General features: G+C 34.6%; 1 protein-coding gene across 1 annotated transcript in view; it reads left to right on the forward strand.

Moving 5' to 3' along the window:
* NAALADL2 (N-acetylated alpha-linked acidic dipeptidase like 2) overlaps nt 1-12,952 on the forward strand; it is a 310,350-nt gene that overhangs the window by 178,234 nt on the left and 119,164 nt on the right. Inside the window, exons 8-9 of the mRNA XM_009288028.2 lie at nt 2,135-2,340; nt 3,854-3,973. Coding sequence (XP_009286303.2) covers nt 2,135-2,340; nt 3,854-3,973 — 326 coding nt within the window. The remainder of the gene's footprint in view (nt 1-2,134; nt 2,341-3,853; nt 3,974-12,952) is intronic.

Consider the following 12,952-nt stretch of genomic DNA (forward strand, 5'->3'; position numbering starts at 1 on the left):
CAAGGAGTGAGCAAGTGGCTGTGTGGTACTTAGTTGCTGACTGAGGTTAAACCACAACAATGAAGAATTTCAAAGGAGGCACCAGCTGTTATCTTTTACCCCTGTTCATTCAGCTGGCATCTCCTACAGTTAAGTTGCTGCTTGAAGCTTTCTTCTCCATCAAAATGTCCTATACAGTTTTACATAAGGTCTCTTTCCACTCCCCTTCATATACGCTGTTCACAGACTGAACAGAGATTGTAACACGGGGCAAGCATTGATTCAGTCTGATCACCCTGTATTAGTGGCACTTCCTCTAACAACCTAGAAGCGTGTAAGGCCATTCATTTCTGTTCCTAATTCCTAACGTTAAGTGAGTTGAAGATCCTATGATTTTTCACTGTCAGTGCAACCTATAATTAAGCGTCTCATGATGCAACACACAAGTTGCAAAATTATGTGATTTAGATTGCATTTTGTTACATTAAATTATTATGTACACTTAAATTTACACTTTGCGTATCTGCTTTTAGAAAGAAATTTTCATTTACATACCTATACACCCCCCAAGCAGTTGATTGGAAATGTTGTGTTATAGGTACATCACAGATCCCCTGTTTGTAAATCATTTTTGATCCCTTATAAAACAACATCGCCGTGTATTTTCTTGAACAAAACTGGTAAAAGTCCACTTTGATAGAGAATGGTTTTGTAATCAAAGTATGTTGGTGTTCAGTTAAAATTGTGTTTAGACAGCAGTCAGTGCAAAAAATACTGAGTAGATATTTAATTTTATAAGCAATATAAAATGTGGGCATTTTACCACCTATGTGTTGCTACATTCCAGTGTACTGACAACAGTGAAGAATGAATCCTCTTGGATAAAGAAAGAATACTGTCAGAAAACCAAAACTTTCTGCACTTTTTGGAACCCAAATGACACCCAGAGATTGTTGTGGATCTGGCATCACTTGATAATTATTCTTCTGTTTTCTATCATATCCCGAAATATGGAAAGAACATCTTTAAAAGTCTAGATCTGGACCAGAAAGAGACCTTACTAAATATCAGAACACAATTCATAAGCAGTCCTTCAAAGAGGCTTTGGTTGTGAATTCATCTCACACAGAAGGTCTAATAGTTTAATAAGTCATTCAGCATAACTCTGCTTAGACTTCTTGACACACGTTGGTCACAGTAGTCATTCATGTTGTTTCATACCACATCATCCTTTTGGAATAAAATAAAGGTCTTTACGCTTGTAAGTTAGTATTTAGATTATATATTATGCCTCGAGAGATGAAGATTTCATTTAATTTCTCTGAAAAAAATTGTGGGTTTTTTTCTGGATAACCATAGGCATGTTCTTTATTTCAGGTTGAAACTTCTTGCTTTTCACTTTAGAAAATACTTTCTTCCAGTATCATCAAAGTTGCTAGGTCTGACTTACCGTTTCTGTATCATTCATTATCTCTATTCCTCTGTCATGTCTCCTCTCTAAACCTGCAGTCCAGGTCTTTTCAATGTCTCCTTACACGGAAGTCTAAGTCCTGATATATAAGTTCTGGTTACCAGCTTCTCAACTGCTGTTTCTGCAATGTCTTTTTTGAGATAGGGTGACGAGCACTGAACACAGTCTTCCAGGTGAGGGAGTACTAATACTTCGTGTATTTTCTCTATGTCTCTCATTGTACTACCACACCTTTTGTTTTCTTTTGTGGACACTAATATGTATTGAAGATACAAGTTTCCTGCTTATTCGTTTGTGTTTTTTCATAACACTCTAATGTGAGCATGGAACTTTATTAGATTATCTATATGATCAAGTCCTGGCTGTAAAACCAGTATATATCAGATTTATAAGAAGGGAGAGTAATAAGCACACAATGAAGGTAAAGGCACAGGGATTAAATTGGGAAAGTATATACATATATTTATTTACTAGTTTATTTGTAAGTACTATTCACAGTTTTATGTATTATATTGTATAATTGTCTTGCACATGATCATATAAATTTTTGTTGACAGCATTGTGTTGTGTTAATGACATTGCAGACTACTAATACAGTTCATCTTTTAGTTTTTTTAAATTCTTTTAATGCTAGTATCCAGAAGAAATAAGATTCTTTTGTCTGTCTTTTTTTTCACATTTCAGACAGATACGTCATCATTGGTAGTCATCACAACGGTTTGAATGCTTATGGTGGACAAGAATGGGCCAGTAGCACTGCTATCATCACAGCATTTATACAAGCCTTGATGTTGAAGGTTAAGAGAGGCTGGAGACCTGACCGGACCATTGTTTTCTGCTCATGGGGAGGAACATCATTTGGGAACATTGGTTCATATGAATGGGCAGAGGTAAAATAATTTCAGAAGGACTCATTGCAGTAATGATTACTTTTGCTGAAAGCAAGAAAACAATATGAAATTACCACATAGAAATTATGGTTCATTAACTGGTCTGTGACGTCTGTCTGTGTACATTCATGTACTCCATAGCAAATGCAGTGAAAACATCTACAGAGGCAGTTCCTGTGGAACAGAGCATGTGTGATAATGAGATGGCAAGTTGTTTCCGTAGCTGTGAAGGTTGCTTATACAGCACCTTTGTGAGCTGATTCCTCTCCATAATTCAGCAGAGGACAGTAAAAGAGAGCATTGCCAGAGTTTGGGGGAGGGGGGGAAAACCTCAAAAAAGACCCAGGCCCAGGAATAGCTTAGCGGGCTTTTTCTCCTTCTTGGGGGTTCAACAGTTACTATTTTTTAATTGATAGGCTTAGTGTGGGGAGAACTGAATCAAGAGCACATTGAATGAAAAGGAGAACCGTACTATGGTTTACATTAATCACATAAACATTTCAGTGTCTCCATGGCTAGTGCTGATTCACTTCTCACATATTTGTGCTAAGGAGTTAGATACAATCTGTCACAGACAATTCCTTGGGCTCTTACTTTCAACAGAATAGAAATCAGCTTATTGAAAGAAAATGCCTCATCAGAGTATCGTTGATCATATATGACTACAGTGGACTTCAGTTGATAATTTAAAGGAATAGCTAGCAGAGAGGTTCATGGCTGCTGAATTAGTAGATAAAATGAAGAGTTAATTGCTTTTTATCATGCATGAGGAGTGGTTAGCTCTCAATGAAGTTTCATACTTCCAACATGATTATTCTTCAAAAACAAGAGAGAGTGAAAAAAATCAAATTGAAAAGATCCAGGCTGTAAGCAAAATTTGTTTAGTTCCACTTCAAGTCAGCTTTACACCAGATGTAATTGCGTTACACCCCTTCTGTTCAAAATATAAAGACACTTCATGCAAAGAGTAACTCATTACTGAGAAGGGAAAGAGGATCTTTTTTAAAAAAGAGATAATTGAAACAGTTTGTACATACTATTTTTATAGTCTAAAAAATAATAAAATAAAAACACTGGGAAAGTTATGCAATTCAAATCTGAATTTGGTCTCTAAAAATTTGAGTACATTTCACTGTTGATAATGATTGCTTTTGAAGTTTGTCTTCTGTCAGGCATAAGTTTAAAAGGCCTTCACGTTGTTTCACAGTATGTAATGTTTTCATTTTTGGCCGTACAAGTGTAGTCATTTTTAATTCCTCCCAGGCCTGTTTGCATTTTGTTGAGATGATGTGTGAAATGGAATTATAACTTCTGCTATATAGAGAAATAACACTAAGATATCCTTTGAAGTTCTTAGCAGCATGTTGTAAGAAGTAGTAGTTAAGTAATACTTAGGGAATCACAGAGGACAAAAACGTAGGGTGCAGTTTTTCCCTAGAAGAAACTGAAAGAACAAAACAAGTCTTAATTATAATGATGCATAGTAATAACCATTGCTCTGCTTGTGTTGTAGGATCTCAAGAGAGTTCTTCAAAGAAATGTTGTGGCTTACGTTAGCCTCAATAATCCGGTCAGAGGCAATTCAACTTTACACCCTGTTGCATCCCCTTCTCTTCAGCAACTGGCAGCAGAGGTTAGAAATAAAATATTTTCTTTCACATGTGGTTTATGAGGTTACATGGTTAACCCCTTTGATGCTGGATGGTTTTAGATAACTATAGGTGGAAGTTGTTTTGTTTAAGCATTTTAACCTCACAAATGCACATGAACTGTTTTTACTAAGTAAGCAGGTTAAATTTTATCAAAAAAATTACAAGGTGTATTAAGAGGTTGGAAAGGATAACTTATTTCAACAGCTCATTATACCAGGTCTCACCATACTTGCATGCCCTACAGCTTTTTCACCTTTTGGCAGCTTTAAAGTAACATATTTTTTATTTTTTAGCACAAAGCACATTTTTCTCTTCCTAATCTGATTTTTGCAGACTGTTTCTCAATTTGCATTTAAACCTGTATATTTACCAGATGTAATGTGACACACACGGAGAGTGTTACTCTTACTATAATAAATACCGTCTAAAGTATGTCAGGTTCACTGCTCAGCTATGCCTTTGTAACTAGTCTAAAGTCAGAATATTCTGTAGTTATGCTGGTGTAAGTGCACATAATCTTTAAACTAATGACCTTATTGCTGTTTCTGAGGTTACTGAATTTATTAATGTTTAAAATGAATTGAAAATCATATAAGGTACATACTAAATGATAAAAATAGTTTAAAGTGGCGTGCATAAAATGGAGTTCAATTTGACTTTCATAAAGTGTGCTTTTTAGATGTTTCTTCCATAAATTTGCCAAGCTAATACTCATTAGGTTATTCTGATGTTTCTTTGACTTGCCTCTGAAGCATTTGGTACTAAACACTGCTCAAAGTAACATCTTGAACTAAATGGAGTTTAAGACTGATCTTGCTTGGCCATTGTTGTCCAACTAAGTCAGTAAAATGATACCAGTCAACTTGCTTCTTAGCAACGTTTTAACCATTTCTCCTGTCCAGTGATTAGGCGGTAATTTCCTCATGGAAAGGATCTGGTTTATTCTGTGTAAGTATTGTGAAAAACACAATGCAAAATAATCTCTTTTCAGGGAATAAAAGGCTTTTATTTGTGGAAAATTATTTATCATGTTATATATATATGAGTCTACGGGTGCTATGGATATGTCAATTAAAATTTTATTTTAAGTTTTAGCTACTTGTATTTGCAAAAAATACTATTCTGATAGGTTGCTAGCCTTTTGCTGACCTATTGGTGTTTGCAGTCCTATCTCCATGAAAACAGGTATTTGAAAAGGAATAAGTTTATTACATTAGGTCCTTGAGCTATCTGTTTTTTTCTGATTTTGTTTCTTTGACTTTACAATGTGATCCATGGCAGTGATCTGAAAACTATAAACTGTCTGGAGCTGTGCAGCAGACACATATATATATAGTCTACGGGTGCTATGGATATGTCAATTAAAATTTTATTTTAAGTTTTAGCTACTTGTATTTGCAAAAAATACTATTCTGATAGGTTGCTAGCCTTTTGCTGACCTATTGGTGTTTGCAGTCCTATCTCCATGAAAACAGGTATTTGAAAAGGAATAAGTTTATTACATTAGGTCCTTGAGCTATCTGTTTTTTTCTGATTTTGTTTCTTTGACTGGATATGTCAATTAAAATTTTATTTTAAGTTTTAGCTACTTGTATTTGCAAAAAATACTATTCTGATAGGTTGCTAGCCTTTTGCTGACCTATTGGTGTTTGCAGTCCTATCTCCATGAAAACAGGTATTTGAAAAGGAATAAGTTTATTACATTAGGTCCTTGAGCTATCTGTTTTTTTCTGATTTTGTTTCTTTGACTTTACAATGTGATCCATGGCAGTGATCTGAAAACTATAAACTGTCTGGAGCTGTGCAGCAGACACTTTGATTATTATCTATTTATGTATTAAGATTTGATTCTTTTATTCTAATAAGCACTATATTAGTAAGAGTGTTACAGTCATGCTCTCTATTTTGGAGAGAAAGCAAAGGAAACCTCTTTCTCACTTCCACTTTTATTTCTGTGGTGCGTTTGGGTGTGATGCTGTAATATTTTGTAATTCTTCTTGTAATAGCAAATGTATCCTATCCAGTAGTACGGGCACAGCCTCTCTTAGCAGTCCTGCCTGGCACCAGTTAATTGGTTAACAGTCCATAAAACATGACTAGGACTTCATTTTTTCTTCCAGTAAACACACTTCATCTCACCTCTGATTCTTTAATGGCTAAGGCTTTGTTATTGAGATTGTATCCATTCTGCATGTTTACCCTGAAGCCCCATTTAAAAAGAAAAGGACAGAATACATGCGAGGTAATCTGTATACTTTTGGTTTTTGTAGGATAATATTATTTGTAATTAATGCAACTGTCATTGCATTGATGCATGACTGCAAAAAAGATTTGTAGGAATCATTGCTTCCAAATGCTGGCTAGATTTCTGATTTCATGTCAAGTATATTGACAGTGATGGAACAGCCCAGCACAGATCTTCATTTGTTCCCATGGGTACTCACAACTTGCCATGTGTCTAGAAGATTTTCTCTGGAAGACTGATCTACTTATAAAGAACATTGATATTACTTCCAGCACTTGCCAAGAAGACAATGTAATTACAGATTATCTCAAAATTACGATAGTGCAAATGGGGTAAGATGTGTCTTTTTGGAGCTCATCTCATCTTGAAGAAATTGTGAGTCCGTTAACATGAGATTCTTGTTAACAGATGCAGGTTGCAAAGAAGTGCTTAAAAAGTCCAGTGAGAGACAAGGATCATTTTAATTTGGAAGAGTAATTCTCTGAAATTAGGTTTGTTAGAATAGAAAAGAAGATGAAATGGGAATTTAGAACTAATAATATCAATCCATTTTAAAATGAAAAGAGAAAATAGCCAGTCTTGTTTAGTTAGGTAGAAACTTTCCATAATTTATGGATACGTGGAAGATACCGCACTATACCTTTGGATTCAGTGGTAAAACTCATACTTCTATTTTTAGATTTCATAACAAAAGAGACTGGCTTGCATTATTCTTTCCTATTCCTAAACAGTGTTGCAACATTGTTTTGAGGAGGTGGAGACTAAGATCTGCTCACCATTTGCACTAAGGACAGAGTTGGATTTTGTTCAATGCTCACTGTTGTGCTAAAATTGTGGGCGTGCCATCTCAGTAAAACAGAGGAAGAATGTTTTCCTAGGGACAATTAATACTTCTTACAAATGCCTACAAAGGTTAAGTGTTATGATTCTAGGGAAAACAGTGAAAAGCTGTAGTTTGTCCTGTGAAAGAAAACTCGAATAAAAATCACACTAAATGCGGAGCACTCCATGAATGCTACAAGGACTGTAGCTTAAAAAGAACTGTGGAGAAATGGCAAACTAAGATAGGCAAATGCATACAACAGTGTTTACTTCCTCTGCTGTAAATATGTGGCTCTTCTAAAATAAAAGTTTGGATGCTTGCTAATCACTGCAGCTTCCAAAACACTTTTTTTTCTTAATTTCTGGAAACTGTAGGAAAAGTAGGGAAGAAGTTTTAGCTGAAATGTAGCATGTGTGAATGCTCTAGACTTACCAATAAAAAGAAGAATCACAAACCTGATGAGTTTTCTACCATGTGAGATCTGGTGGTCAGAGAATAGGATAAGTGCTTGGCTAATTAACAGAGACCATGACTTCTTAAAGATGTTTTATGTAAAGGGATTACATCTTTATTTCAGTTGCAGGTTTCAAAAGGGAGCTACATAAGCAGTCTGCAAATAATAATTTTATGTGCCTATCAGTGGGATTCAGTGGGATTCTGGTTGAAACACCAAATTACATGAAGAAGCTAATTTAAATATTTGGATTAATTAAGCAAAGAGGAATTCAAACAATTCTGAGACCTTGACATATTTAATTCAAATCTTTTTTATATAACTATGCTAATTAGTGTCCACATTAACAAGAGGGAAATACTGCCAAGTTATGTTTTTGCCTACTATTATTTTGTAAGGAAAATGATTGTTAATTCTCTTGCTCAGTTAGTGAATCACCATTTGTTGGCAGACTGTCATTGGTAAATTGGGTTTGTTTGATGCTGGCATTCATTCTCTGTAAATGAGGCCATTATTTCTATAATTAACTTTTCACAAGTAAAAAAAGTTACTAGGAAACAGGAAACAATTGCTGTTTTCTTTTAACTGATTGTATGGCCACTGCTGATCAGACTCCAGGTCTGCTGTTATTGCTGAACCCAAGAAAACTTACTGCTCCTTTCTCCTAAGGAAAAGAGCCATTTAAAGCTATCGAAGAATGAGTTGAGCACTTTCTATATCAGAAATTAAAAATGACTGTACCAAGTATTGTTCCATGCTATTTATCAGTATTTGTTTCTATTAATGGAGTAAATGACATAAAACATCTTTACATTTAAAGGTGGTGTTATTGACAGAAAACTATTTTTCTTTTTGAAGTAGAACCAAAGATAAACTTCTGTATAGATGCTTGTTACTACAATTATTTCTTGATTTTTTTTTTAAATCTTACATTAATGTCAGCATTGATTCTTTTCTTCCAACTTCTATGTGTTTTCTCATTTATTTTGTTTTACCTTCAGCATTTAATAATGGATCTCCAAGCATCACATATCAGTTTGTTTTAAAGAAGAAAAAAACATTAAAATATTATTTTAATTGCTTGTTATATGTCATATAACAGAAGATTACAGCTTCCCCATGAATTTTCAGTCTTTACCTATTATTGCTTTTAGTGTCATAATTGATTGCTGGTGTTACTTTTTATATTTGTGTTGAAAACCAAAAAAATCTCTTGCGAATCAGAAGTTTATGCTGTGAACTCCTGTCTCAGGAATTCATAACTACGTTAAAAGGATGCTGTTAATATAGACAGTACTTCATTGCCAGCTCTATTAAATTCTTTAAGATGCTGCTTCTCCAATGTGAAAAGCAAAGTTTCATTTAATGGTGGATTGATTTTGGAGTTGCAGCAGGTACTTTGCATCTGCTAGCAATGCTTTTATTTTGATAAAACGTTGCTTTGTCCACTGTTGCATATTTTTTCACTCTTCCTCCAAATTAAACGGTTTTAATAGATAAATGCTGATTCAGACAGTGGATAATCATTTCAACCTATGGATACATTTTGATGTTATGGAAATGCTATTGCTGTTAACCATGGCGGAGGGAAAGTTTGTTAGCAAGGAAGAATGCAAGTGAACTAGTTTTTATGCTGTGATTTTACTGGAGATCTGCCAAAAGTCCTTTGTATCTAATGAATCAAGCTTTCTGCTTCCATATCCTTCCTTGTCTTTACGAAATTAAGGTATTAAGTTCTTCTGCTAAAAGCATAAATGATGCATAATTTCAGCAGGATTCTTTTGTTTTGAAATGTAAATGTCAACTTTGATAGCCATTGTAGATAAAATGGAAGAAATCTTTACATTTTATTATCATTAAATGTAGTGCCTGGAGTATGGGAGATTTCAGTAATTCCTTTCCTGCTGTAGAATGGATTTTGGTTCTAGGCTTCTATTGTTCAATCTAATTAAAACTGTCTAATGTAATAAGCTGTACTATGTGATGGAATTGTTTTTTCCTTCTAGAGACTTTATCCAGACTACAGTATTAGAAAAGTTCACTTCAGTTCTGTCTAAATATTCCTTTGCTTAATTTCATCTTACTGCTCCTAGTTATTTCCCTTCAGAACTGACTGTTCCGTGATGATAGAAAGACATTTTCATAGTGAGAGAAAACCTTTCATGTAGAAAGTTTAAAAGTAAACTTCTGGTTCTTATGAAAGATGATAGATTGACAGCTCTGGACATTTTAAATTTTCAAAATAACCACAAGTCATTGAAAAGTTTCTCTCACTGTTTTTTTCTAGTCATTATTAACTATGTTGTTGAGTGAAATTGACAATAGCTGTAAGCTATACAACACAAACAGCACATGGAAAAGAAATGCATGTGCAAAAATGAAGTATATGGTAAAATAACAAGAAAAAAAGAAACCATCTTTAAATCAGAATCTACAAGACATTAGAATGAAATGAGAATTAAGACTGTGTTACGTCATTTGGCTCATAACGATGACAGCCACATGTTCCTTACTTTGGCATGTGACAGACAAATAATGAAAATTTTGTGCAGCACAACACACTTTCTAGCTTGCAGATCAATGTGGAAAAAATTGCATCTGAATAATGAAAAGCAGACCATTTATTTGTCATATAATAAAAAAGGTGAAATATTTTAAGTAATGTGATAGGTATTCTACCTGGCTGAAAGTATTAGATACCAATTTTTTTGGTAGTAAGAGACGGCCTTTCTAAGTGTGCTAACCTCATATTCTGAGAGTCGGAAGCTTTAAAGTGCTCTTTAACACACCAGTACTTAGTCTATCTCAGTATGTCTTCTAGCTATGATTATTCTTTAGACAAGCATGAAGATGTTTATTTTGTGAAGCGCTGTGACTTTAAATGATTTACCAGTATTTTCTATTGTAAAATTGTATGCTATTTAATATGGTCCTAACCAGGTCACACAATGAGAACTCAGAAATGGGTTTCTACAAATAGATTTGTAGAAACCTGGGAAGGTTGGGTGGTTTTGTTTTGTTAAGCTATTTCTCCCAGGAAGAGTAAAAATATATCTGTAGAATACTAAGCCAGTAACTGACATAAAAGCATTGCCCTGAGCTCCACTTGGAAATGGGCATAGTAAACAGCATGGAATTCCTGCTCATGCTGATAGATTTTGAGGTTGGAAGTTCTCTTCCAACATGGGCCCTTGTCATGCATGCATAGAGGACTCTGTGTTTTAGTGTTCAGATTCACCTGCATGTCCTGCAGGATCTGTCAGACATGCTCAGCAAGTCCAGTGGCAGTGCATGTGTCAGTTTAGTGGCCATGACTTCTGAACTCGTACGCAGCTGGCTTCATTTAGTGCTTGATTGTTCACTTATACGTTAGGTGGAATTATATTCGAAATGGACTTAGTAACAAAGTCATAATTTGAATGGTTTAGAAATCACCTTAAAATTATGGTGATTGTTATGTTTTAGTTACTTGCCTATCTTTTAGTACCCAGGGGTGTTTACATCTTAACCTTGTACATTTGTCACCCAAAGTGTCCCTTTAATTTCGGTGTTGGTGCAATTGCATTTCTTATATGTGAAAACAAAAAAAAATATATTCTTTTAAGGCTATTAATTGAATTTGTCTATTCTGTAGGCATAACTATATAATAAATACCCAAATTTGGGAAGAAAAAAAAAGCCAAAACAAAACCCCAAACTCCTGACCAGTTCAGTGTCAGTCATCCAAAGGCAAAAAAAATTCTTTAAGTTTAGGCATCTTTGTTGGCAAGAACTTAGTAGAAGCCTTCAATGAATTCTTCGGATCCAAACATTTGTGATGGCTAAGCTATGCATGCACAATAAAGGGAGTGGTATATAGTGATTCAAAATTGTGGAAGAAGTGGGGAAAAACATTCCATATCCATTTAAAGCTGTCATAGCTTGAATAATCACAGGCATCAGCTTGAACTATTCTAGGAGTTCCCTGCTCATTTATTTTTCATGCCCTGTTCATCTGTTCACTTCACCACCAGAATATTCTCGTGGTGGTGTCTTGTCCAGTGTGAAAAACTACTAAACAAGGCTAGAACGGAGGTTATCAGAACACTTCATAAACTGGAAATTTGAATTACCAGGAAATTTCAAAAGCAATTTCAAGCCAAACATCTCTGTATTTTCCAAATTATTCATGAGGTTTTAATCAGTAATGTAGTTGAAATGCATTTTCGTTTAATGAGTCAAAGAAGCATAATTCCCATAGTATTACTACTTCTGTCTTTAGGTTCACGCAGAAGGTGACTTCACTGAATATAACGGGGAAAAATTTTACAGCTGATAGTCAGGAAAATAAAAAAAGCAGGAAATAGTTTTCTTGAAGATTCTGCAAAAAACTTTCTTTTGGCAGGTAAAAGGTCATACAGTTCAAACCTTTGTCCCTTGACAGAGCCTTGAAGGTGATTTCAAAACCTGTTTTGTAGCCATCTATTTTAAGACTTGAATGCTTAGGCTCTCTTTCAAGAAGAGCCTTCTAACATTTAGGAGAGATGCTAACTTCTCAACTTTGTATCAAGTCTCCTGCTGCTTGCTTAGATGTCTTACTGTATAATTACTTGAAGAAGGCTGAATGTTCTACCTTCAACAGGAAATTTGGTATTAGAAGAAGGGAATCTTCTCAAAAAAACCAAGAAAAAAAAATCAAGTTGGAAACTAGCTTCCTCTCAGTTTTAACATGTTCATCTTTTTCTCTAAAGTGAGAGTGATCACATTTAATTTTAGTTGTAAAGATTTAAAAAAAGCTGCAGCTCAGGTTCTAATTTATTGCTATTGATTTTTTTTTTTCCATAGGCTTTTGAACTCTCCTAGATAATTGTTGCATTCTGTGTCTGAATGGAAAAGAAAAACAATATTTATTATTAAGATTCATAACCAACTCATGGGTTTGTGTGGGTAGAGATTTAGATGGTCTTCCTGCTCTTTCATATGTTACCAATGGCAGTGACAGTCAAGGAAGGGATTTGTCACATTCTGGCTAACCAGAATTTTCAAGATCACTTACTAATTTTGGTTGATGCAATCTGGAGTCCAAACATATGTCTAAACATTGTGGAAAAGTTATCCTTAGTTTATCCACATTTTCTACCATTGCTAGTTATTTTACAAATATCTGTTCTGATCTGAAATCTCAGTAATATTCAAATAGCTTTCAAAGTTTCTGTCATGAAATGGATGTGTCAAGTATAATTTTTAAAATCCTGTAAGTTTAGCACATTTTTATTTCATACTTTTGTCAAAAAATGAAGGAGTAATTTAAGCTACTAGGCAACACACAAAAATTAATATAAAAATAATTAAAGTTGTTTTCTTCTTTCAAGTTGGCACTAGGATGAGAGGAAAATTTGCGTCCAGCTCTGGAGCCCTCAGCATAAGAAAGACACGGACCTGTTGGAGCGGGTCCAGAG

This window comes from Aptenodytes forsteri, unplaced genomic scaffold (assembly GCF_000699145.1).
Source record: "Aptenodytes forsteri isolate BGI_AS27 unplaced genomic scaffold, ASM69914v1 Scaffold72, whole genome shotgun sequence".
Lineage (NCBI taxonomy): Eukaryota > Metazoa > Chordata > Aves > Sphenisciformes > Spheniscidae > Aptenodytes > Aptenodytes forsteri.